At 46.2% G+C, this 27,298-nt stretch overlaps 1 protein-coding gene and 1 non-coding gene across 5 annotated transcripts; one reads left to right on the top strand and one right to left on the bottom strand.

Annotated features, from left to right (window-relative positions):
- Positions 1 to 787: 787 nt before the first annotated feature.
- Positions 788 to 23,895, bottom strand: PARP16 (poly(ADP-ribose) polymerase family member 16). 4 transcript variants are annotated; one of them, XM_033109300.1, is made up of 7 exons: positions 22,947 to 23,895; positions 21,836 to 22,022; positions 10,336 to 10,473; positions 7,850 to 8,056; positions 4,980 to 5,151; positions 3,413 to 3,554; positions 790 to 2,055 (listed from the first exon to the last, which is right to left on the bottom strand). In XM_033109300.1, exons 2-7 carry the CDS (start codon positions 22,007 to 22,009, stop codon positions 1,917 to 1,919), a joined length of 972 nt encoding a protein of 323 aa, XP_032965191.1. In that variant the 5' UTR covers positions 22,010 to 22,022; positions 22,947 to 23,895; the 3' UTR covers positions 790 to 1,916. The 4 variants fall into 4 exon arrangements, with proteins under 4 accessions (XP_032965190.1, XP_032965191.1, XP_032965187.1 ...); XM_033109296.1 differs by lacking the exon at positions 22,947 to 23,895 and adding an exon at positions 22,641 to 22,818; XM_033109298.1 differs by lacking the exon at positions 22,947 to 23,895 and adding an exon at positions 22,641 to 22,817 and having other exon boundaries at positions 790 to 2,052.
- A 2,156-nt stretch (positions 23,896 to 26,051) lies between these two features.
- On the top strand, positions 26,052 to 26,165 carry LOC117024349 (U5 spliceosomal RNA). The gene has a single exon (XR_004423419.1). It is a non-coding gene; the product is annotated as a U5 spliceosomal RNA (small nuclear RNA).
- Positions 26,166 to 27,298: the final 1,133 nt, after the last annotated feature.

The following is a 27,298-nucleotide window of genomic DNA, read 5'->3' as shown; positions in this document are numbered from 1 at the left end:
CTTCTAATGGCTTCCCTGCTCACAGCCTGTAAGGTCTTTCCTGATCTGGCCCCTGCCTACCTCTTCAGCACCATTTCTCACCACAGCCTCTTCCTCTGACCCTCCTGTTTTGAGCTTCTCCCCTGGGAACTCTAGGTCTTGGCCTGTGCTATTCCCACTGCCTGCCATACTCTTCCTCCACCTCTTAGCCTAACATGGATGGCTCTCTGAGGGTTCAGTTGAACATCACCTTTTCTGGGAGCCTGGAGGACTGCAGAGCATGATGGTTTTGAGACCGACACTGAAACCAGTCTGCTAGGTTCAATTCCCAGCTCTGTCACTTCCTAGCCGAGTAACCCTGGTCAAGCTATTTAAATTCTCTGGGACTTCGACTTCTTACCTGTCATGGGGACTAAAGAAATCAGTAGATGTAAGGCACCTGGCAGTGCTATATGTGTCATTTCCATACTTCCAGGTCACGTGAAAGACTCTTTACCAAGTTATTTTACAAAACTCTTTTATAATAATACCATACAATGCCAACCTCACTCCTGAGAATGCTTGTCCATCTGCCCACCTTGCCAGACTGTCAGCTCAGTGAGGACAAGGGCATTTTGACCTTGGTCGTACCCTATTTCTAGTGTGTGGCATATAGTAGGTGCTCATCTATGATATAGCATGACTAGAAATCCAACACCTACTAGATATCCTGGTGATATATGCTTTCCAGCAAATGGGTCAAACCTCAAACAAGGAAAAGAGGATAAGATTCTTAGCAAAAGGGCATACAAAGAGACCTGGTAATTAGGAAAATACTTTTATTATTTTTGAAATGTTCCAATATTCAACGTAAAAACCATGATAATGGCTTTTTCACAACTTCACAAATTATAGAAAAATGACATTCCCCCTTCTTTACAGATATCTCCCCCCAAATCAGACAGGGCTCCATTATGGCTGAAATGGGGCAGGAAGGAGGGGCAGAGAATACAGGAAGTAGAACCATGGCTCTCTAGGCAGCCAGGGGCTTCTCCTGCACACATAAAGCCCAGGCTGAGTCCCAAAGACCTGCGACCCCCCTCTGAGGGAGGCTCAGCCCACGAACGTCTGTGGCACACTGAGGCAGGCCTCTGTGTTAAGGCCGGCAGCAACAGAGGGCCTATAGGGTGGCACTTGGGGCTGGCAGGCCGTAATCAAGGCAGCTTCGTGAGAACAAGATCAGGAGGCAGGCCTGCAGCTATGATCAGCAGCTGGGAATTTTTAGAAAAAGACGACTTAAGTTGCTCCTTGTTAAGTTTGTATTTTTTAATCAGGTCTCTGACTCCTTTCTTTCTCATCCATGGTCGGGCACGGGGGGGTTACAGCTGTAGCAGGCGGCTGTTTGTTGATTTGAGAAAACTGAAAATGTTTTGTACTCACAGACAAAGGCTGATGGAATTCAAAAACGGTCCCACCGATTTTTATGAGAAACATGACTATTCCTCTTGAGTGTCTCAAGTCAAAACAAGGCAACCGCCTAGTGATTTATCGTCCCCACTACACATTTTCCGCCTTCCAGAAGGCATTAGAGAAAGGCCAACGTCCGCCAGCAGCGATTGTAAACACACCACTGACAGCTTGGACACTTTGTTTTTAAATGCAGTAAGACTTTTTCCTTTGGCCCTAACGGAAAAGCCAACTCCCTAGGACTGTTTAGGAAGGAGCAGACAGGAGGACTCCCCAAAACCTACAAGTGAGGAACCCATGGTCCCCGTGGGCCGGAGTGTAGCTGGGAGTATCATCAAAGGCAATTGATACATTTATGGCCTATGAAAATTGTCCTGTGGTCCCCAGCTGGCCGCCAGGCTCAACCTGGCTGGACGTGGGGTACAGGAGGTACAGAACAAGTTGTCATAAGGCACATGGCTGAGGTGGCCCCCATACCAGGCCTGGAAAGATTATCTCTTCACACGATTCCAGAAGTGTTGGAAAGCTGAGGAGTTGATGACACTGACTAGGAAAAGCAGCAGCAGATACAGGGATATCATGACTGTAAACCAATGGCTGGAAAACCAGGACAGCTGGCTGGAAGTCCTGCTTCGGGGGGAAAAAGAGTGATGTTGGCAAAAGGAGAAAAACATTCTTTTTTTTTTTTTAAGTGTATGCAACAACTTCTGGCTCGAACAAGATGCAATGATGAATTTCATCCTCTGAATTGAGCCATGAAATGAAGCTTCGTGCGTTCTCCTCTACTAAAGAAATCCGAGGCTGTTTGCCCTGGCACCAACACGCCTTTCACCAGAACATGTTCTAAATGTACAAAGACAGCTATGCAATGAGCTCATCCTGATCTTCTCTTTTATAGCTGCTCCTTTTGAACCTTCCTCTACCCTGTATTTTCTTAAGCAGGACTTTGGTATCTAGAAGAATGACCTTGTTCAGGGTGTTTGCCCAGATGGCAGCAGGTGGTAGGTTACTTAGCAAAAGTCCTTTCATGTTTAGACACATACAGATATCAATCCATGCTGGGGAAATCCTCTTTGGTTTGCTGGGAGATGATCTAAACTGTCCAAGTGTGCACAGAGACACTCCAGGGAGAAGTGGGAGGAATGGAATTTTCAAGTACAAAGAGCCAGATGATTTTCAAGCAAAGGATAATGTCCCCCAGAACGCTATACAAATATCCCAAATTGGGGGCAGGGGGGCATTTTACTGGTTTATGAAATTCTGAGGCATGGAAACCACTGGTGTGTACAAGCAGGAATGAAAAGTATTAAAAGTAATCCCTTTTCCTATCTTTCCGGCTCACCTACTGCTCATCCCCACGAGAAGCTCTATCATAGACCCCAACAAAATGACGAGATCTGAAAGTGACCCCTGACCTTGGAAAAGCCTATACACACACCCCCTACCACACCGCTGAGATGGGATGAGGCATCCACCACGGCTCTTAGGAGCCAGAAGGCCTCGTCTGCTGTTGGGTTCAACGTCCTCACTTTAGAGATGAAGACGAAGCATCTCAGGTCCAGAGAAGACCACATGGTAGTTCAACAGCCACCATGGAAAGTGACCAAGCTGAGCAGCACACAATCCCAGCCAGAGTCCAGTCACCACTCTGCCTCTCAGCTTAACCTAATCAGTGGGTTTCAGACCGAAATCAGGAGCCAAGGTGGCTGTGGGGCTTCACGGCTGGGGCAGCCAATTTGGCTTCGGTCAAGTTCCTTGTGTTATTTGTGCTTACGAATAGAGAGTCTATCTTCTTCACTAGAACACACAATCCTGAGGGCCACATCTTATTCAACCTTATCCTCACTCCTCACCGTGTCTAACGCGGTGCTTTATAAACTTTACACATAGGTGAGGCCTAAGGCTGGAGGAAAGGGGGTGATGACTCAGAACCCAACGCTTTGAAAGCAGCCTTTAGTTGTCCTCACGCAGGGACCATCCTCCTTACCTCTTGGCCTGCTTCTGTGAGTACACCAGCAAGTACTTCACTCGCAGGAGCTGGTTATTGGTGACCACAAAATACTTTGGAGGGATGTCGCCCCCTTCACTGTGTTTGATTCTTGCTCTCCTGCGATCTAGCTCCTTGGAATCTGAATAGGAGAGTAAAGCACAACGTGGTGGGAGGGTGGAAGGGAATACAATAATAAAGAGGCAAATTATGAATATAAACGGGTCAAGCCTCCTGGTCCTGGGGGGTGGAGAAGCCCCAGCAGGCTGAGGAATGGGCCTATATGTGTACGTGAAGCACATTAAAAGACAGGAGAATTGACAGACAGACAGGAGGAGGAAAAAAGGAGTTGGAAAATAAAACAGATACAAGGGGGAAAAAAGAAAAAAACTTAACTGAGTGGGGAAAGCAGAGGGAAGAAGCAGATTGATGTCCATAACGAAAAAAATAGTCCAGGGCGAGGAACAGGACTTGATCTGATACAAGTCTCTTAGCAGGCACTTTAAATACCTAGTTTGGATTGGAGCTTCTTAGAACACATCTTCTACCCTCTGTACCAAGCCTTGTTTAAAAAAACAAACAAAAACAAAACTTTTCTTTAATAACATGAAAAAGCTTTAGCAATTAAAGAAAAAAGGCCAAAGCTGTGTGATAAAAGACGTTGCAAGGTTTTGTTTGGATGTTTAATGTCATGGTTTGCAAAATTCCTAAGAATTATCAATGCAAATACTCATGCTGTCTGGTTTGGGAGGCTGGCGTCAGACCTGGGCCCGTTCCTCAGGATTCCAGTTGTTTTACATTAGAGACCAGGAACAGACAGTTTTCTCAATTTTCCTTTTCTCAGTGGAACCAACAAGCTACTTCTGGAGACCAGAATGACAGTTCTATGACTCTTCTGCCTTTTTGGACAAAACAGCAGGGGGACAGGACAAATAATCTAAGGGACCCATCAGGGGAGTGGACTGAGGGGGCCAGCTAGTCATGTGCTCCCTGAGAGCGGGAGATTTACTGCCAATGGCCTCAGTTGCCTCTCACATCCTCCAGGGGGCGCTAGCACACACCAGAGGAGTCTGGAGGGACAGGTCTGGACACATGTCTTTAGCTTCAGTTTGGCAAATATTTACTAAACGTCGAGTACAGACCAGGAGCCTTGCTGCTACCAGGTGTCCAAGCGTGAATGAGACCCAGTTCCTGCCTTCAAGGAGCCCACACTCTGGCCTCACACATTTGCCTTCATCTATCAAATCTCACCTCCTCCCCAAAGCTTTCTCTGAGCTCTTGGACCCACCACGACTGCTCCTTTCTTTGAGCTGCCCCCGGACCCCATTAGAGAGTGACCTCAACTGGCACTCTCTACCCACCGCCTTGTAGTAAATATCTTTTCCATTGTGTGTTCAATGGGTATGGAGACTGCTCACTCCTTGAAAGCAGGCCCCTGTCCTACATTGCTCTGGACTCAGCCCATCCCGCAGTGTGCAGTGGGTACCCCATCCAACAACTGGGCCAGCAACAAGAGCCTAAACCCCCAGAGACATACAGCCCAGGTCTGGGCCAAGCGCTCACTCACCCTTCTTCTTGGTTTGGCACTTCACATCTGGATGGTCAATGACCTCACACACAGCCACGCAGCTAAGGATGGGGCCGAGGAGGCTGCGCTGCCACCCATGGCCGTGGGGGCTATAAATGAGGGCCAGGCTCAAGTCACTGGTGAGGTAGGTCCCTTCCCCAAACAAGGATGTCTGGAATGGCAGAAGCCAACAGAAAAGAAACAGGGCCGGGTGAATGGAGAATGGCACAGCAAGATGACACAGGTCTTTCTTCAACAGAGTTGTAAACACAAAATATTCAAGCCTTTTTTTCCCCCAGCAAAAGGCATAAGATCAAAAAATCCTATGACATCATCACAGGGTTATTATTAAATATATTTCTATCTGATGACAGTTTAACTGATTGTGGATGTAGCTGACTAGCCGGGCAAACTACTAGTTCCTGTGATCAAGGACTATTCAACCTTGTGGCTGAGAGAAAAACATAGGTTTTTAGGATCCAAACAGACCTGAGTTTAAATCCTGCCTACCTCGAACAAGTTGGCAAGTTATATAAACTCTCTGGGTGTTAGTTTCTAAATTTACAAAATGGTGATAACAGTATCTCCTTCCTAAGACAGTAGATGAGAATTCAATGAAGTCAAGTACATAAAGCATCACGCAGGACACTGGGCACATGAGAGCGGTAAGCATCCCCCACGGGCTCTTATAACATAGCATATATATGTATACAGTAATGAGTGTATTGTGACACTGACGGGCTTGCAGAAGCAAAGTCAGACCCTTATATACCGGGAGGGGGATCCCACCTGAAGGGGGAGATCATCTTAGTCATTATTTAGAAAAAAAACGAATCTCTCAGACCAGAAACTGTAACTGAATAAGGCAGGCCTATATGCAGGGCAGGGTAAGTGTTACCCTTGTATTGGTGCTGACCAACAAAAACGTCCAAAAATCTAGACGGCAGCTCCCTGGTGGTAGGTGCTAACTTGGTGCCCTCGAAAAAGCATGCCAGGTGAGAGAGCAGGATCTCAGGTGACATAGCTCAAGTGGCGGTTACAGCAGGCACAGCAAACACATCGTTTGCCCATGGCAGACATCACTAATCAACTATGATGGCCAATAAAAACATCAATCACGGCACTCATTCACACTGACTCAGAATCCTTCTCAATACGACATCCCAGGTAGCTGCTACCAATGGATGGAATTTGACATTGGAGTTGAAATTCAATTGCTGTTCTTGGGCCACAGCAGCAGTATCTCAAGACGGTGAGTGGACTCAACAGCTCGCTGAACATCCTATGCTTGGGACCTAAGAAACGATTCGATGGCACTAGACTTCCATAATTCTAAGCCAGTTAAGTGAAGCATAGGCGAAATGAAACAAGCCTTTGCTTGGCCTTTGGGAAGCCCCTTGCTGGATTAGACAGAGTTCCCATGTCTCAAACGCTGACACTTGACGCCCTCTGATCAGACGCACATCCATTCTCCGCTGATGCCTGCTATATATACGCCCTTCCCTAGACCTGAGAACCTTGAGCAAGGCAGTAATGAGCAAAGGTGCATAAGAGAGGGAAACTTAGGACTCCGATGAGATGCCGCTAAGCAGCAAACTCTCAGGGGCACTGAAGCAAAGGTTTGGTGTAAGAGACGAAACGGCAGGCACATTTTCCAGGCCGGCTCTGGTGTGAAACGGAGGCCCCGGATTCCAGTAGCCTGGAATAATCAGCTGAGAGCCAGTGTAAACAAGCCCGTCATCCCCAATGAAACTCAACTGCACTAATCAGCTGCAGCAGTGTTGAGAAGTCTCTCCAGTCACATTTTAGCCAGTGGCTCAGGGAGCCAGCCCCTCAGAGAAGGGAGATGCTGCCATAACTTGGGGAAAGGTTGCCGGACTCCAATTATCCCTGATTCCCTCTCCATCAGCCTAAAATAGCAGTGTCCTTGGTGCTTAGTACAGGAAGAGCCCTTTGTATACATGAGCTGTTTCAATCATCGCAGCACACCAGAAGGTGGATCGTGGCGTCCTATTTTACAGATGACGGCATTGAGGCCCAGAGAGTTTAAGTCCATTTTCCCAGGGCCACAGAGCTGCTAAGGTAGTATTTTTTGGCTCCTGTCTACACTCTTCCTCCTCCATTTCACTGAGAGGCAAAAAAGTGCCAGCAGAGAAGGGGTAGTTGACACTGTTTTGACTCCTAAAAAAGGGAGGAAAGCAGCTCAAGGAGTAAGGGAAAGGACCTTTCCTTGGCGCATCCCTCGATTTCTCCAAGGGCCGACTTAGTTGGAGTGACCCCTAGAGACGTGCTTCTCAAACTTCAACACGCATCGGAAGCACGTTGGAGACCCTATTAGAATGCGATTTCTCATCAAGTGGCCCAGGGTGGGCTCTGAGATTCCATTTGTCCAACAAGCTCCCAGGTGACACAGATGCCACTGTCCAGGGACCATGCTGAGCAATGAGGGTTGGCCATACCCTGGGATCACCTGGTGAGTTTTTAAAGCATGCTGCTGTCGGGGCCGCACTCCCAGAGATTCAGATCTAATTGGTCTGGGATACAGTCATGCACTGGGATTTTTAAAAGCTCCCCAAATAATTTTAAATGTGCAGCCAAGGTTGGGATCCATCCTTATGTCAATGCTTCTCAAACTGTTATTGGTATAGGAATCACCTACACCAATATGTGATACCAATATGGAGATCGTGTTAAAATGCAGATTCTGATTCAGAAAGTCCAGGGTAGGCCCAGGATTCTGCATTTTCACAGCCTCCCAGGTCTGCAGACCACACTTTGAGTGGCAAGGCCTTAGTGAACCCACCCCTCCCCACCTCCCACCAGCTCTGACCTCCCTCACCCCCCCAAATGTCAGCAGGCTTAGGCCCTACCTTGTTCAGGTGGCAATGCAGGCCATTGTGAATGATGGAATGGAAGTTTTCCAGGCGGCTCCCGTGGAAGGCGTAGATTAGGTCTCGTTCTCCTTTGGTCTCATAAAATTTGGCATTCGCGGGGTCGGAGTACTCAATTTCAAACAGGAAGTCCGGCACGGGGACAGGAGTGTGAGGGGCACCAGTCAGCTTTTGGATCTTTGCAAACTTGAAAACATGAAAGGAGTCACAGTTTTAGTGGGGAAACTGGTAAGTGTGCTGCCAAAATGGCCTCTTAAAGCCTTGGGCTTAAGTCCTATGGACTCTGCTCATGAAAACAACTGGTTTCATGAGAATAAAGACATTGATTTATAAACAAACTCAGAGCTTATAGCTCAAGACTTCTTTCCTCTAATCATTTTTTTCCCCCTACAACAGGCTGAAGAGAATGCATTGCTCCTTCTAAGTAAAGATCACTTCTAATTTTCATAACACTGTCACACCTATTTCCTGTATCCCAGCTTTACAATAATCTCAAGAGGTAGAAAGGTGTGATAAATGGCAAAAATGGCGACACATTTCTCCTCCCACCCTCTGCAATGTGACTTTGCAGGTGGCATTCCACCAAAATCTATTGCTCCACCCCTTGAATCTGGGATGAGCCATGTGACTTGCCTTGGCCAACAGAACCTTGGTAAACATGGCAAACAGACTTGAAAAGGGTTTCCCCTTCCTTGTCTGCTGCTGGGAAGCCTTCAACCTTCTCTGCCATGTCAACAAGCCCTGCTAGGCTTCAGAAGGATGAGAGCCTTGTAGAGGAAGGCCCCAACCACAGCAGCCATCCTAACTGAAGCCCCAGACATGGAAGTGAGGCTACACTAGATTATCCAGCCCCAGGCAAGCCAGCCTCACCCAGGAGAATCACCCAACCAACCCACAGAATCATGAGAAGCAATCAGTATGGTTTTAAGCCACTAGGTTTTGGGGATGGCTTGTTACACAGCAAAAGCTAATTGATACAGAAGGGTAAGTTCCTTCCTAAGGGATAATAATCCTCTTCAGGGCAAAGATCACATCATTTCAGTTATTTCCAAATAGTAAGTCACAGTCCACAGCTAGTCTGCGGCAAAGTTATCTCTGGGTTGTGATTAAATGAGAAAAATAAGGACGATATAACAGGTATATTTATATTGCTATAAGGTTGTCATGATCCTGTCTTTGGAAGAACTGTCCTTTATTTTGAGGTCAGGCCCATCCTTCTTTTATGTGCTAAATCATTCTTTTATAAAATGATGACTCATGGTAGGCTTAATGTCCTTGCTTGGGCACAACAAAAAGCTGACAATCCTGGGTGCCAACGCTCCATATTTTAATGGAAGTTAACTTGTCCATCATCTAAAGTCAAGGAGCCATACATAGCCTTATCTACTTTACCTACGGCACCTAATATCTAGTAGGCGCTTGATGCCCACATGAGGAATTAATAAATCTCAATTTAACAAAAGACAAAAGTGAAACCCAGAGATCATCTGGGAGTGAACAGCCCATCCTGGATCCAAATAAGGATCTCCTGATCCCCACTCCAGGGCTCTTTATGTTACCTTCCCATCCAACACCGATGGATGTCCCTAGACACTAGAATCCAAGATACCAAATACTGTGCCACTTAAGGAGGATTTTTGTCTTTAGGAGGAGCTTATAAAATTGAGTAATCTTAAATTAAAAGCGATTAAGTGAAGAACAGTATAGATAAAGCCCTGCTGCCACTCAGAGGAAAGAGCGTTAGACTGGGGATCTGCCGTCCCACATTTTGGTCCTTGTCACCCCAGCCTGTCCCTGGGAGATCCAGCCAGGCATGGCTCCAAATTATGGAATGTCTGGTCTATCCCCAAAACTGTACTGGGAGTGACACACTTTCTATCATAGATCCCCTCTGAGGTAACTATTAATATTCTCAATTTACAAATGGGGAAAAGGAGACTCAATTATGGATGGAAGTGGGATTTGAACCCAAAGCCTGAGGTTTTTCCATTACTTTGGGTCTGCCCCTCTGTTTTGTAACAACTGGATTAGGCCAATGTTTCTAAAAAGTGTGGGCAGGGGTCTACCCTTATCAGAATTACCTGGGGTGCTTGTGATACCCAACATTTACTGAGCCCTTAGAATGTGCCCGTAAGCATTATTCTAAGAGCGAAAATTCATTCAAGTCTCAGAGCTATTTCCCTGATGGAAGTTTCAGGAAATATACCTGATATTCATATCCCCATTTTATAGATGAAGAAACTGAGGTACTGCAATGCACCAAAAAACCTACTCAAGGTCACAGCTAAGAGGAAGGAGAACACAGCTTTGCACTGCTAGTATGCACGTTCCTGGGCCCCACTCCAGACATAGAATCAGAATCTCTGAAGGAGAAGGTTCAGGAATCTTCCTTTGCAACAAGCTGCCCAGGTCACTGTGGTGCATGAGGTCCTCAGAACCTGCCATCCTACAGAGCAAAGTCTCACCTCTGACTTCCCTGCACTGTGGATTGTCAGGACTTTTGAGGATAAAATCCAGCTCACTAGGTCCCAGGCCCATTTGTCTTTGTCTCTGGAGGACTGGAGAAGTTCTTTCAGGTTGGGTAACTTGTTGGTATCTGCAAGCTGAAGTGAGGAAAACCTCCATTAGCAAGGATCCTGAACAAAATGAGAAGCAGGGGCCCTCTAGTGGTAAGGCAGGCGACATGCACTTCTTTCGTGTCAATTTTCTAAGAGGAGGGAAATGCAGAGGTCTACCATCCCCTTTCCAAATAATAACCCAAATCCAAACACTGAAAGGTTGTTTTGTAACTCATTTAGGACAAAACCTGACCTGAGCTGATGTGAGGTTCGTTTAATCTTTATTCCATTTCGTGTTACTATTGATGCATTTTGCTTCAGGAATATTAATGTCTGATTATAGAATGGCACCTGGCTGGAGGTGTTACCACATACGTGGTATATACATGGGTGGGTAAAAAGGTTAATAAAGCATAAGAAAAGGACCTTCAGTTAACTTCCTGTCACCCTGTTCTCCTGGAGACCAGATGAAGGCAGTATGGCAACTATATATTAGATTGGTGCAAAAGTAATTGCGGTTTAAAAGGTTAAAAATAACTGCAAAAACTGCAATTACTTTTGCATCACCCTAATACACATAACCAGGTAACACTGCTTATGGTAAAAATGACCCAGAATAGTAAGCTGCATCTGGACTAGGAGAAACTGAAAATGGAGAATCCATAATTTGGGGTGTCCCCAAGAATGAACTTTTTGTGAGGACCCTGGCAGTTGTGTCTATGGCATTCTTAGAAGAAAGACTAGTCTCTGTAATACATGGGGTTTCACTAAGCCAGAGCAGTTCCTGTACCCCGCCGACATGAATCTCCTCTCATTATACACAAGCTGTCCCTCTGGGGGGCAAAGACTAGCTCCTGGACCTCTGTGGACTGCTGCAAGGAATTCTGATTTAGGCTCATGCCCGTGTGGCTTGCGACAGTCATCTGAGTTGGTCGGTTGAGTTGCCATTGCACCACATATGACCTTTGCAAAATCAGACAGAATCTGAATTCCAACACCCATTTGGCGCCAGGATATCTGATAAGATATCTGATAAGATATCTGCCTAACAGCAGCTCCAAGGTATCTATAGCTTTTGCTCAGAAGTTATGACTAGAAGCCCAGTCTCTCCAGCATGGCATTTAAAACACCACCATAGACTGCTGCCGTCTGTGAACATGCCTTGGGTTGTACCACCTCCCAGCTTTGTTCTCTCAGGCTCCTAGAATACCCCTTCCCCCATTTCTACCAATCCAGGCACCCTTCTCTCCTCTAAACCCCTAAGGCACTCAACCCCAATACACTCCTTCCAGTATGGCCAGGACTCCCAGCAGCCAAGGACAGTCTCCTCTTTCCTGGATGCAGGGGAAAGAACAGACAGATCTGGGTTTGAATTCTTGCTCCTTAAGCAAAGCTCCTGACCTGGCTGAGCCTTGGTCTCCTCTCTAACATAGGAACCCCACTAGCTCCACATTGGGGTTGTTGGGAAGATTAAAGAAGGTAACAGCATCTCAAGGCCTGGTCTACACATTGCCATGGCTTCTTATATTTCTCTCTGACAACACTCCCACACACACCTTTACTAGGGATACAGTGGGCACTTCATGAATATCAGTGGTTCTTTTCCATTTTTCTTGAACCACTGATGCTGACCTTAGTGGTTTTATTTCTTAACTCTGTAGCTAAACATCAGAAAAATTTCAGGGCTGCTTTACTCCAGTCTCAGTTTCCAAGATTCAATCAATAGCCTCAGACTTCTAGTAAAACTATCTCTACATGCCTCATGGAGCGTCAGTGAGGATCCAATTAAAAAAAAAAATGGATGTGTGGGTGTGTAAATGCTCCACAAGTGTTGGTACTACACAGTGGGGAGGCAGAAAGGTAAATAATTATGACTTCAACCTATTCACTGTCATAACAAAGATGGATACAAATTACTAAGGGGACCAGGCGGGCCTTTTGCTAGTTAGTGGCTGGGGTTAAAGACGGTGGCCAGAAAAGACTTCGCAAAGGAGGTTCCGTGTGACCGGGGTGTGAGATGCAAAGGCGCAGACGCACAAAAGTGTAGCACATGGTCAAAGACGTGGCTAACAGTGCAGGCCATCCTCCCAAGCAGGCTGGGCCCAAACCTGGGCTCTCATACCCACGACTAGCTGTGTGACCTGGGTGAGTTGTGGGACCTCTTGTGTCTCAGTTTCCTCAAATATATAATTGGGATAATATTAGTAGCCATTTCACAAGATTCCCGTGCAGGTTAATCAAGTTCAGCAAGTTCAGCGCTTAAAGTAATAGGAAGGTATTAACGTAAGTCGTCATCATTAACTGCAGAGGGTTTGGTGTGGCTGAGCCTAGGGCGTGGGAAGAGTCCAGGAGGAACAGGAGTGAGGCGATGAGAGCATCCTGTGAAGGGCCTTGAACACCCACCTTGGGGTCTCTGGGCTTTGTTCTGTAGGCAATATGGAGCCACTGAGGTTACCTGAAGCTATGTTCCGAATGGTGTACCCTCAGGTGGCCACCCACATGGCCTGCTGCCTGCACAATCCAAACGACACCCCCTAGCAGCCTGTGGCCTCCCCGGTCCTCCTTTTCTACTCCTGGCCCACATTTGTTTTCCCAGAGCCAGAGCTGAGTCTTCTCTCCCACGACTACTGTCCCCATCACTCTTGTTCTCAAATCCCACCTCTGAGCCGTGACCCTGGGTACAGGGATCCCCACAAAAGGACAGTCAGCTAAGCCAGGTCCCTTTAAGGGTTTAGTTTGGGAAGTAGGAGAGACCCCTCCCAGCTCCAAGCTGGACCCAGGCCTCCCGTGAATCCCCTTGGGGACAGCCCTCTTTCTTCCAGAGCTCAGGCGCTCCCAAGGCTGCCGGCCCTGCCATGTGTGTCCTGCTGTGCTGCCCTCTTTGCCCCCATTTTTAATCCCTCAACTGGCCTCCTTTATGTCCCGTTTCACTTTTCAGGCTACTCTGAAAAATCAACTGCTCCAACAAGTTAACAAGATTCCTCCCCTTGCGACCAAAACCTGTCTGCATTTTAGCAGGGCCTTTTGGAGACCAGGCACACAGGTAGGGTTGCCGCAGAAAAGAGTCTGCCCAGTTAAATTTGCATTTCAGATAAACAATACACTTTTTAGTGTAAGCATTGCCCATGCAATAATTGGAGCATACTTACACTTTAAAAATTACTTATTGCTACTCTGAAATTCAAATTTAACTAGGTGGCCCATACTTGTATTTGCTAAATCTAGCAACCTGCCCTTAACAAGGCTCTTGGGAAACTGGTCGGTCTGTCTGGCTTCTGTCTCACAGTACCTGCAGCCACACACTCTCACCAGCTTCCCCCAGGCTACTCCTCAACTACCCTAGTCTTTCCTTCTCTGCTTCTGCAGCTGCGCAGCGTGACATTCTCCTCAGTCCTAAGACCAGCCTAAAGTCACTTTCCCTGTCCCCAACCAACCACGACCTCTGTGCTCCCCTGTGCTCTATGCAGAATCCTATGTTGGCACTTGACTCTCTGGAGCCACCATAAATCTGGCTGCGACACACTTCCTGAGGGCCAATCCCATTTTATGTATTCTGGAGCCCCAGCACGAATTTCAGAACAAGAGTAACAGCTATTTTTTTTAAAAAAACCTTTTATTTTAAGTGTGTTTTTCTAGCACCCATCAGCTCCAAGTCAAGTACTTGTTTCAATCTAGTTGTGGAGGGCGCAGCTCACAGTGACCCACACGGGGATCGAACCGGCAACCTTGTTGTTAAGAGCACCGTGCTCTAACCAACTGACCTAATCGGCCGCCCGAACAGCTACAATTTATTGAGGCCTTGTCACTGGGCTAATCACGGTGCAGGTGGCATCTCACTTTATCCTCAAAACATCTTATTTTAAAGGGAGGGAAACTGAGGCTTGGAGAGTTTAAGCATCTTGCCTAGAGTCATGCAGCTCTTCCGTGGCAGGGCAGGGACATGAAGCCAGGCAGCCTGACTCCAGGGTCCATTCTCTGTGATTCTCTCTTACCAAATCAAGGGACTAAATATTTCAGCCCAAAGGAGCAATTCCAGCAGAACTTTAAGAGGCTGCTTGGGAAGCCGATCAAGTGTATTTCCAGAGTCTCCCATACCCCAAATAAAACCACCAAGGCAGCTACTGGCTCTGCTTAAACCCTGTCAAGGGAAGGGAGAAAGATGTAAGTCATGTGTAGCATTGAGTGGGGTCAGGAGACAGAAAACCCTCCGTCTAGATAAGAGTTATGAACCACAGTTAACGGCAGTGGAAGGCATTTACTAAGAACTGGATTGAGGACAGTAAGTATTCAGGAGGAAGGCTTGCATTTCTGGGGTTTGGCGAAGAAGGCAGAGGGAAGGGTAGGATGGGGGTGGGACCTGGAGTGATGGAGAGAACACTCCCAGGGGGAAGATTAGCAGAGAGGCAGTGAACACCAAAAGGTTGTCCCAGGCTCAAACGCCGCCAGGGCCAGAGAGGTGATGAAAATGAGGAAGGGGGGAGTCTAGGAACGAGTGGTGAAGACTGTGTTGAACTAGAGACCCCTGGTCTAGCAAAGAGCCCAGACATCAACCCCCAATCCAGCTGGTTTCTACCCAAGAATGACCTCCAGCCCGGCTGCGGAGCCTCAAGTTTTTTTCATTTTAAAAAGAAATCAGGGCCGGCCCGGTGGCTCAGGTGGTTGGAGCGCCGAGCTTCTAACGCTGAGGTCGCCGGTTCAATTCCCACATGGGCCAGTGAGCTGTGCCCTCTACAGCTAAGATTGTGAACAACAGCTCTCCCTGGAGTTGGGCTGCTATGAGCAGCCAGAAGTTGGCATGAGCTGCCGCGGGCTGCTATGTGCTGCCAAGAGTGGCCGGTGGCCAGTCTGAGTGGCCGGCAGCCGGAGCTGCAGAGAGTGGCCGACCAACGACTGGCAACCGACGCAAGGCTCAATACCAGCATGAGCTAGGGAGTCCTACACAACTAGACTGAGAAACAGCGGCTTGAACTGGAGTGGGGCAGAGGGCAGGTGGAAGAAAGAGGAGGAAAAAGAAAGACATAGCAAGCCGCATTTTAATTTACTAATTTCTAAAAGGTTAAGGTTAGAGTGCAGTGCGGTCTAACACCAAGGTCGCCAGTTCGATTCCCACATGGGCCAGTGAGCTGCACCCTCCACAATTAGATTGAAAACAACGACTGGACCTGGAGCTGATAGGTCCTGGAAAAACACTGTTCCCCAATAAAAAAAATAAACAAAAAAAAATAAAAAATAAAAAAAAATAAAAGGTTATGGTTAGAGGAAAAACAAAACCTGTCATCCCACAGACCGCACTTTTGCACTCTCTGCTCTAGGGAACAAGGAAGGATTCAGTTGGAGACGTGGCTTGGGGAGCCTGGGCAAGGCTTGAACGGTGGGCAGTGTTGGGCAGTCACAGGGGTGTAAGAAAGGAAGTCTCTCAAGAAAGAGGTGGTTTGGGTGCCTGAGAGGCCAAGGGAAGGGAACTGGCAGGGGAAGAGCAGAAGAGAAAGGGGCTGATGACCCTGGCAGGAGATAACCTCCTTGCTTTGAGTCAGGAGGTGACAGGACAGCCCCGTGGATATTTGGCAACCACCCAGCTCACAATCTCCTGGGGAGGAGGCCCAGGATTCTATTTACAGAAGTTGCCACAGATGAGACTTATCACCAAGAAAGGTGGGGACATTCAGGTTTAGATATTAAGCAACGTTGTCCTGGCAGGGCTGTCAGCAGGAAAGAAAGAACATCTGAAAAAAATCCTCATCGAGGAAGACGCCATAGGCCATAATTACTAGATGTGGGTGGACGTGCTGGAAGGACATGAGGGGTAGGTGGAGCTGATAGGGTGCCAAGATGAAGGCTGGAAAGGTGGACACCGCAGTTACATACAGGTACACCTGGCTTTGCACAAAGTATGAAAATCCAGTCACCAAAACAGATTGGGGTGAGAGTCTACTGTATAGGAGAACTCTTCACAAAAGATGTCATCATGGGGACCCTTTAAAGGAGTGGTTCTCCATCCTGCCTACACTCCAGCAACACCTGGGAGCTGGAGGATGGTCTGCCATCAGCATATATACTGATTAGCTGATGGAGGCAGAGATAATAATGGAACCTACATCACTGAGTTTTAGAAAGATTAAATGAATTCCACATAGGAACAGCTCAGAACAGTACCCAGAAAGTAGTAAAGGCTAGTCATATTGTATAAGTGTTAGGTACTGTACTATTATTATTAATCAAATGTCCCTCTCTACTACTCACCAATCTGCTGAGGAAACACCGATGTTTCTGGGATAGTTGGGAAGGCAGGAGGTGCTTTATCCTAGAAGGATGGATTCCCACCCCCGGGGTCCTACACATCAGTGTCCCATAGGCTGAGGAAGGAATCTTTCTAGCCACACATCCACTGACAGTCACACCACATTATATCTATATCTGTATCCATATCTTTTTATGTCTGTATATTTTCCCCCACTGTTCAGAAACCATCTTTGAGAGCAAGAAAATAAAAAGGTAGTCTGAGAGACTGAGAATTTTAATTTGCGATATCAAATATGTACCTAAACGGACACTTATTGACTGGACCGAATCTAATTGTTACCATTTCCTCACTACCAGCAGGTGGGTACTCATGAAAATGATCAAATCAATAGGAAAAATTTTAAACTACATCTTTTCTGCAAATAAACTAAAAAATCAAAATGCCCAGGCTCCACCTCAGACCAATTAAATCTCTAGGGGTGGGGCCCAGACAGCAGTATTTTTTAAAATTTTTTTTATATTAGTTTCGAATGTACAAAACAGCATGATGAGACATTTACACCCCTCACAAAGTGATAACCCCCCTCCCAAGTCTACTACCCCTCTGACATCATATATAGCTGTTACAATACCATTGACTATATTCCCTATGTTATACATGTATATATAATATATACGTATATATATGTATAATTATAGTTGACATTCAATATTCTACAACAGCTTCAGGTATACAGCACAGTGGTCCAGACAGCAGTAATTTTTAAAGCTTCACAGGTGATTCCAATGTGAACCCAGGTTGAAAGCCGTGTAAAGAATGATCTCCCCCAGTAAAGGTCAATATTTAATTTCCAATCTGGAAATAAGCATCAAAGCCTTCCTCAGAAAGGTTTGCTAGCTTTTGGGCCAGCAATTTCACCTTTTGGAATTTATCTCAAGAAAATGACTAGAGATATAAACAATGATTAATGTAGAAGGATGCTTATCATAGTATTATTTATAAGAACAAATTTAAAATATTGTGAAGGAACTAGAGAAAGGACTCCTAACTGCTAGGCGGTGAAGGTACAGGTTAAGATGAGGTTCCAGCCGTGTCTTAAAAGATGCGGGAGCATTTACCTGGAAAACAAAGCAGACAGTATGGGAAGGGCAGGCCTGCCCCAGGGTAAGGACATAGAGGAGCTCAGTCCTGTTTTTAACCCAGACAGTTAAGCTTGTCTAGAGAGTACAAGGCAGAGACCAGAACCAGGAGAGCTAATTGGAGCAGCTTAGGCCCTGAAATGGTAGATGGGAATAGGGCAGGCTAGACGCAGGGCTTCTCAGACTTGTTAAAATGCAGATCCTGATTGGGTGGGCTTGGGGCGGGGCCTGATAGTCTGCATTTCTAACAAGCTCCCAGGTGATGCTGCGGCTGGTCCTCAACACCACTTTGAATGACAAGGGCTGGAATTCATACAAAGGAGCCATTCACACTCGCTTTCCACACACCCCCCTCCAAAGGGTCTGCAGGCTAATGGAGAACCCAGGCATGGGGTTCCCTAGGGAAACAACAAAACAAACCTGAAGTTTGAGGGCCAATGATCAGGTATACAGGACATCCCTAGAATGCTACAGACTCTCTGACCTAATGCGGGCTTCGCCAACCCTCGCCCCAAGGAACAGGGTCAGAAACCCTCAGCCTGGAAAATCAGCACATACCCAGTAAGATTCCTCAAACATCTGATAAGCACCCACAGGCCAGGCACTAGGAATACAAAGAACTCCCAGGGTAAAATCGAAGTGCTGACTCAGAATGGAAATATTCTCAAAACAAGGCACCCGAGAGATGACTGGGGCGTTGGGGGCTGTGACAGAATAAGGCCAGAGCTGTGCCTAAAGCCAAGAGCTTGGTTTAGCAGGGGGCATTCTCAGGAAAGCAATAATCAATAAAGTAATTCAAGCCAGAGCTCTACTTTTTGGAAACTGCAACGTATGTATTATAGGTGTGTAATGACACCATATAGTATGGAGAAAACTAATGTAAAATCGCTGAAAATGATAAAATATTTCACACTACTTCCAAGTGCTTTTAGCTAAACAAATGAAAATGAGAGACTTTTTAACAGCCCCACACCTTCTTTCTTCAGGTAATCACAAACTGATCCAGAAGGACAAGTCCAGACCTCATTCCCTTTCCTTTCAAAGTTAACCATTGAATCAGTTCCAGGTCCAGATGCCAAGTTCTCCGCTTTTCTGTAACTCGTGTAACATGTGGCAAAACGAAATCTAGGTTGTGTTTATCTAAGAACATGTGAATGCCTTCACACAGGTCGTGCCAGGCCTTCTGGTGAGTGGCCTTCTCCTGGGAAACCGCTCATTAAAGCCATGCCTATAGACAGCCAAGAATCTGGGCTGGTTTCCTTAACAATGGTACCCAAGTAGGAATATGGCAACAGAATGGGACGGGAAGAATCCGTGTTTTTCCATTGGCCCTTGAAAGAAAGGGTGCACTTTAGAACCAGTACAATGAGCCCCATGTGAGCGACAGTCTGTCCCTATAGAGGCAGTGGCGATTTGGGGCTGCCTGATGCTCTCCTAAGGGATTATGGGTAGGGGAGGAAGGGTGTGCCCCAAACAGAAAGCACTGAGACCTATGGGAGGGACGTGGGATAGCGTGAACTCTATCAAGGGCACTTTCACTTGATTGGTACCATTTGAATTTTTTATGACAAGAATATATTCAAACATTACTTGCATAATTAAACATAAATTTTTAAAGAGCGTGAACAAATCAAAACAATTCCAAAGCTCCCTTTGATTTATCCCATAGTCATCAAACAAACCTGATTCTGTTTGCCAAGACGACCTTCCATCAGGAAGAGAATGCAGTGAGCATTCTAGTCCACTTGGATGTTTCTTGGTAAAAATTAATGAAGTGCATTGTGGGACATCATCTTGGTGAGTTTGGTCCCTCTGTTTCTCCTGAACAGATCCCTGTCTTACCCTGCCACCACAGGGGTCTTTCAGAAATGCATCTTGGATCTCATTAATGCTCTCCCCTGCCCAAGGATAAAATCTACACATCTTGGCAGGACATGCCCAGGCTTGCACGTCCTGATTGGCCTCTTCTTTTCCTGCTCTCCACAACAGCCAATATAAACTTGGCTTCGGTGAGCTCCTGGCTTTCTACCTCCTGTTACTCCTCCTGGAATGCCAGTTTCCTTCTCTATGCTCCTTGGAATCCTCCATGTCCCTAGGGTCTCAGCATGGCATCAGCCACTGCCCCTGGTTCATGATCCCTAACTCGAGCCTACTGCCAAGGGCTGGGGTCCCTGCTCTGGGCTTCCCTGTTGTATATACAGATATACCTCATTTTATTGTGCCTCAGACATTGCGGGATGTTTTGGTTTTTGGTTTTTGGTTTTTTTTTTTACAAATTAAAGGCAAGGCCCTCCACCACCAAAAAGATGACAACTTGCTTTATTACAGTGGTCTGGAACCAAAACTTCAATATCTCCGAGGTATCCCTGTATAGGGCTTACCCCACAGGACAGCTGAGCACAGTTAAGCTCTCCTTGGGTCTTTCATTCTGTATCCACTGAAGGAAGTTTCATCCTCAAGGCTCTGATATCACAAACTCAAAATTGAACATCTGAATTTGCAGAACAAACTGTGGAGAAAGTCAGTTGGCTTATCTTTCTCTAACCTCCCACTCCCTGTACCCTGAAACAACTGTGCACCCTGGTCTAGGCTTGAGGTGCCCTCAACACATCCCTAGCCTGGTTGAAATAGACCAGGTTGGGGGCGGCCAGATGGCCCAGTTGGTTAGAGTCGGAGCTCTTAACAACAAGCTTGCCAGTTTAATTCCCACACGGCATGGTGGGTACCCCCCACCACAACTGAAAATGGTGACTGGACTTGGAGCTGAGCTGTGTCCTCCACAACTAGATTAAAGGAAAGGACAACGATTTGGAGCTGATGGGTCCTGAAGAAACACACTGTTCCCCAATATTCCCTGATAAAAAAAAAAAATAGTAAAAATAAATAAGTAAGAAATACACTTAAAAAAAAAGAACTAGACCAGGTGGGCCCAGGAGGCTGGGCTTTGGTCCTTCAACCTTCTGGGAGTGATAGCAAAGAGAGAACCCAACGCTGACCACCTCATTTAATTCTAAACATCTCCTTTAATTTGTTAATGTGGTTTATAACACTAATTGATTTTTTAATGTTCAATTCCTTTTACATTCCTGAGATAAACCCAACCTGTTAAGGAATTATTCTTTGTATACATTGCTAGATTCAGGATCTTAATATTTTATAGAGGATTTCTACATTTATACTCATGAGTGACATTGGACTATAATTTTCTTTTCTTGTACCATCCTTATCAGATTTAGGACCAAGGTTATACTACACTCTTTTTCAATATTCTGGAAGAATTTGGGTAAAACTGGAGTTACTTATTCCCTCCGTGATTTAGAACTCACCAAGGAAACCAGCTAGGCCAGGAGTTTTCCTTGAGTGAAAATCTTTACTAATTGTCTTTACTGATTATAGACTATTTCGATTTTCTATTTGTTATAGAATCAATTTTGGTAATTGATCCTAGGTAATTTCAAACATTTGGATTATAAAAATAACTGATACAGTATCTAGGACGCTGCCCCTGAGGTGAACTCTGCAAGAAACTAAGTGTCTTGTGAGTCATCAGAAATAACAGTTCACATGTGTACTGTATGAGTGTATGTTACGATTTGTAAGAGCACTGCCCATGTACTACCTCATCTGAAGATCAGGTCTTGGTAGGTGGCTTTGGTTACTTTTGGTGTCTCATTATTTGCAAAAGGATGGTAACTTCCTGTTTGGCAATGTCAGATGATTTAGATCAATAACCTATTGCTGGCCACGCTAAAAAGTCTTGGGGAGGCCTATACAACTACTAAATTCACTTCGTTCCTGGGAGTCACTTGTCATAAACAAGAAGCAGCAGCCACAAAGTGTCTTGGGGGTGTCTACATATTAGGGTTTGGGGGGAGGAGTGTTCTTAGCCCATGGAAACCTACCCCAAGGCCAGGCTGGGAATGGAAAGTCTGGGGGCTGGCATGTTGACTAACATGGGTTCCACAGGCCACGTGGCTTGGGACGCAGTGGACAGCACGGGGGTTGGGAGGATGGGGAGTGCACTCACCAGGGCTTCAAAGTCCTTGCAATCGCCGCGGGCGTAGGACGCGGGAAAGGGCCGAAGCACCGAGTCGCGCTTGTAGCTCTGCAGGGCCGAAGCGAAGAGGCTGCACCGGAGGTCTGCGGCCAGCGCGTCGCGGCCCACCGCCTCCCTGACTGCCCCCCAACCTGCAGGCTGCATCCTGGACGGCGGCCTGTTGCCGGGGGAGACAGGGCGGTTCAGGGGCTGGGACTGAGTCTGAGGTCAGCTTGGGGCTGGGCCGGGGGACAAAGGGCCAGAGGGGACCGGGGTTCCCGGGCCTGAGGTCGAACTAGACAGAGGGTTGAGATGACAGGGGTGAGAAAGTGCCGACGAGTGTCTTCTGCGGGCGTCCGGGCCGGGGCGCTCGCTTCCCCGGGAGATGGGACCGTAGACAGGGCCAGGGCCGGGACCGCTGGTCAGTGTGGGGGATGGGCCTGGTGATAATGGGGCCGCCGGGGTGGGGGGAGTCCCAGGCCTAAGGGAGGGGCTATGACATGGGATGAGACGACAACGGCGGAAACGTGCTGACACGTGTCCTCTACAGGGGCCTGGGGCGGGAGGCACCCCTAAGGGGGACCGCGGACAGAGTCCACTCCCCGCGCCGCGCTAGGCTGCGGCGCCGCCCGTGCCTTCCTGCCCCGCCCCCGGCCCGGCGCCGCCGAAGCCCCAGGGCTCTCCCGACTGCCCTCCGCGCCGCCTGCGTTCCACCGGCGGTGCACGCCTGCCTGCCGTGCCGTGCCCTGCCCTGCCCGCCGGAGAAACTCCCGCGCCCCGCGCGCGCCGGGCCTACCTCCCTCCCGGCGCCGCGCTCCCGACGCGGCTCCGCGCTCCTCCCAGCCAAGCCGAGGGCCCGCCCCTTCCCGCGCCTTCCTTGTCCTGGGTGCGAGGTGTGTCCGCCCATCTGGACTCGAAAGGTCCCCAACAGCTGGGCGGCGGGGCAGAGTCGCCCACGCCCCTGCGTGCCATTCTCACGGAAGCCTCGAGTAGAAACTGACCTAGGAGCCCTGCTGACTCGCCCTTGGACTTGCCTTTGTCCCCGCTCCGCGGGCTAAGACTGTTTATCTCGCCTCGCCTGAGGGGAATTGGTATTACCTACCGCCTCGCTCTTGAATAGTTTCCCTCCAAAACTGGCTGCGCAAGGAGGCATTTAACACCCTGAGAAACTGAGTCTCAGAGTGCTGCAATGCTGGCCCACGGTCCCACAGCCGGATCTGGTGAATCTGGGATTCATGCTCAGATCTGGAAACCGAAAGACCTTTCCTCTGCCTTTCAGCCTCCAGAATTCTCTGCATTGCTTAAGTCTCTAGCCTCTCAGAGGAGGCCTGCCAAGATCCTCCTTTGGGGCCCTCTGTGAAAGGGAGCCTGGGGAGACAAATAACGGGAATGGGCAGAAGGGAGATTGACCTAACAGCTGGAGGGATGGAGTGGACTCCTATCCCCTCTCCCAACTCACAACCCCCTTAGAGAAAACCCCACAGCTGGGCCTCATGGTATATAAGTGTAATCACAGGCCATTGCTAATTCCTAGACCCAGAATCCCCTCAGTACCCTTCCCACACCTCCACACCCCAGCATCCTCTAAGGGAGGTACTTCCCCTACTTTCGAATCCAGGTTGAGCTGGGCCCCGGGCTCAAAGGAGAGGTGGTCCATGATTGTACCTATAACTTTGGGAGGAAGGGCAAGACTGGACTCCCAGACACCACAAGGCTTCCCAGGCCAGGCAGTGAATGCTGGCTGCTCCCAGGAGTCGGTGGGAGACCTCAGGTTGCTTTGAGACCTGGACTAGTCCAGAAGAACTAAAAAGTGTCTGAGAACTTTATGGTCTCAGACAAGGCGCTTAGGGTCCCCAAAGTCCTGGGGGCCTCATGGGACCCAGGAGCTCTAACATGGCTGCTGAAACAAGCCCAGAAAGGCAGAGCCGGTAGCAGTGGGGCAGACCTGGGAACCATCCCTTATTCCACCTTGTCTTCACTGTGGGCCCTTAGGCAAAGCCTCATTCTTGGCCTCAAGGATTGTTTGTTGGATGAATACACGCAAGTTGCTTCTCTGAAGACTACTAATAACATGTTAATAATAAGACAACCTGGTGTGGGGTATACGGGAACTCTGCTCTATCTTCACAATTTTTCTGTAAGTTTAAAACTTTTCTGAAAAATAAAATCTATCTTAAATACATTATTTCCAAATTGACTTTAGGCTATGAATGTAGGGATGATTTATCTTAGAAAATCTATGAATGTAATTTTCCACATTGTTAAAGAGAAAAAACTACAGCCCCGAAATGGAGTCACTTGTGCTAAAAGCTCGTGATATCAAACTTGGATTTACATAATACCTAACCTAATTATAGTTTCAGCCTTTCCTAGGAGTGGAATTTTAAATGAATCAGTTAGAATTTCTTGATCCACATTAGTGAGGCAATCTGCCTGATAAGACCCCCTACCTTCCCTTGCCTGAAATAATCCATTTTTAACTTCTTAGTCCCACCCTCTTTCTGCTGGTAAAACCCTTCCGTTTGGTACAACCCCTAGAGTGCCCTTCTAGTTGTTAGATGAGATGCTCTCCAATTCATGAATCGATAAAGCCGGTTAGATCTTCAGATTTAGTCTGTTGAATTTTGTGTTTTACCAGCACTAATAGATTAAAAGGGAAAATTTATGGTTACCTCAATATCCACTTATACTATTCAAAAAAAAAAATCAAAGCAAATTAGGAATAGAATGGAACTAGCTTAATCAAAAGAGTTTTCTACCAGAAATCTTTTGAGGCCCAGTACAAAATGAAGATGCACGACCTTTGTTCAAAAATTATTGAGAATTTCATGAAAGCAGTAGCAGAACCTGAGGAGCAAAGTACCCGATGCAACAGCACAGACTGCTTGCCCATGAAGCCCACACTAACTGCAGCACATTTCACACTTCACAGTGGGCCAATGAAAGCTATGACCAGAACAAGAAAAACATACCCACTGTCATCGCTTCAGTTCGGTATCTCTATCAGAGTGCCCAACCAGTTAAATAAAACAAGAAAAAAGAAATAATAAAAAGTTTAGGACTTATAAGGAAAAAACTAAGTTGTCACTTTCAGATGATAAGCTGTCTACACATAACATCCAATAGACTCTATAGACCATCTATTAGAACTAGAGTTTAAGATTGCTGAATGTGAGAGCAACAAATAAAACTCAACGGCATTGCTATATACCAGCAATAAGCAACTATAAATTGTAATTTTAAAAATCTATACTAGCCACAAAAACTACAAGATATCAAGAGTAAAATAAATCTAACAAAAAAATCCTTGTCAAATTATAAAACTATATTGAAATACATAAAAGTAGACACAATGAAGGGGAAAATTTGCAATATTCATGAATATGATGCATCATATTATGATAATATGAGTATAATGAAAAAGTCATAAAATAAAACCTTGATGCCTCCTTCCCTGTTTAAGAAAAACCATATTGCCAACACCTTTGAACCCTTCTGTGGGCCTTTCTCCAATTACACCCCTCACTCTCCATTGTGGGTAACCACTACTCTAAATTTTTTTAAAGATTTTTTTTTTTTTAATTGGGGAAGGGGAACAGGACTTTATTGGGGAACAGTGTGCACTTGCAGGTCCAAGTCAAGTTGTTGTCCTTTCAGTCTTAGTTGTGGAGGGTGCCATTCAGCTTCAAGTTGTTGTCCTTTCAGTCTTGGTTGTGGAGGGCGCAGCTCAGCTCCAGGTCGTTTATTCTGAATTTTGTACTAACCATTACTTTTCCTGCCCTCGCCACAATTATCAGAAAATTCCTTTATTTAAAACAAATCATATTCAAAGTCCCAATGCATGAATAGATAAAAGCAGAATGTCTTTAGTTGACTAGGATGGAGCTTAGATCCCAGGCAGCCAAGCCTCCACTTTGCCTCTTAAAGGTGGCACCAGAGACAGGTTTAAACACTAAAACATTTCCGGAGTCTAAAGGGTGATTATTCAGAACTCATTTGCATACCCATAACACACTGCAAACAGTACAGTACAGTTGTTTTCAAGTTAAAAAAAAGTTTTTCTTACTTAGCTTTTCTAAGTATGAAAATGTAATTTCACAATTCCTTGGATAAACTTCTGCAGGCAGTAACTCTTGGGATAACTAGCCACCATCAGTGTACTAGGAGTTACAGATTCCTGAAAAATGAGTTCCATGACTTGTCCTGTATACTCTGGTTTCTCTTCAGATCGTATAAATCTTTCGCCTTTTACTAAAGATTTCCGTGGGGAGAAACAATTGAGTCTTAACCCAATTTTTTGAGGCCTTGTTTTAACAAGGCTGCTTATGTTGTTTAAAAAAAGAAAAACTTGTGGCACATTCAGTGTATTCTGTACTACTTAAACAACTAGAATCGTGTTTTGTGGGTGTTAACGTTATTCCCAGTAGCAGTACTCACTCTCGTGTGGGTTATTCTTTTCCCAGTAGCAGTATTCGCTCTCTTGTGGTTTGCCACTTTATTCTAACCGCATTGTAACGGTACTCCTTTTCCTGCTTTTGAACTTATACATGGTATACTTCTTTTGGTTATGCCTTTTTTGCTTCATGGTGGTTCATATCTATATCCACACATTTTTTTCCCCTTAGTACTTAATTCATTTTCATTGTGCCACTGTCCAATAAAATCATAATTTGAGATACAAATGGCATGTTAAAATTTTACAGAAGCCTCATTAAATAAGAGAAACAGATAAAACTTACTGTATTATAGTTTAATCTAATGTATCCAAAAATGTTATAATCTCTAGGTGTAATTAATATAAATAATTATTGAGATGTTTTACATAATCCCCCCCATACTTTAGGCTTTGCTTTGGCAGAGCTAGTCTTATTTAATTAAATAAGACTTAATGCACTGTTTTTTAACAGCTCTTTCCTTTTCATGAGCCATTATTTATTTGTTGGAGTCAGTGCTCTGTTTTAGTTTATTTTCTTTGCTTAGTATGATTCTTTAGCATTTCATGCTACTTATTTTGGAAAAGGTGTGTAACTTTTCTGCACCTAAAGGGTTCTGAACATACAGTGCACTTACCAAACTCCTTCTGGGTAACCAGACTCCAAGCAAGACCTGTCAGCACTCTCACCCTTCCTTCCTCACTGCAATCCCTTCTCTAACCCATAGAGCAGACACTAACCTGACTTCCCGTGGTAATCATTTTCTTGCTTTTCTTTCTTTTGTCCCCCTTCCTTCTTCAGAGAATTTAACAGAACCACTGTATTAGTCAGGGTTCTCCAAAGAAACAGAACCAATAGGTTATATATAAATATATAGAAAGAGTTATTATGAAGGATTGGCCCATGCAATTATTGAGGTTGAAAGGTCCCATGATCTGCTGTCTTCAAGCTGGAGGCCCACAAAAGCCAGTGGTGTAGTTCCAAGTCCAAACTGGAAAACCTGAGAACCAGGGAAGCCAAT

This window comes from Rhinolophus ferrumequinum, chromosome 6 (genome assembly GCF_004115265.2).
Source record: "Rhinolophus ferrumequinum isolate MPI-CBG mRhiFer1 chromosome 6, mRhiFer1_v1.p, whole genome shotgun sequence".
In the NCBI taxonomy this organism is placed as follows: Eukaryota; Metazoa; Chordata; class Mammalia; order Chiroptera; family Rhinolophidae; genus Rhinolophus; species Rhinolophus ferrumequinum.
This window is presented reverse-complemented; position numbering and strand designations above follow the sequence as displayed.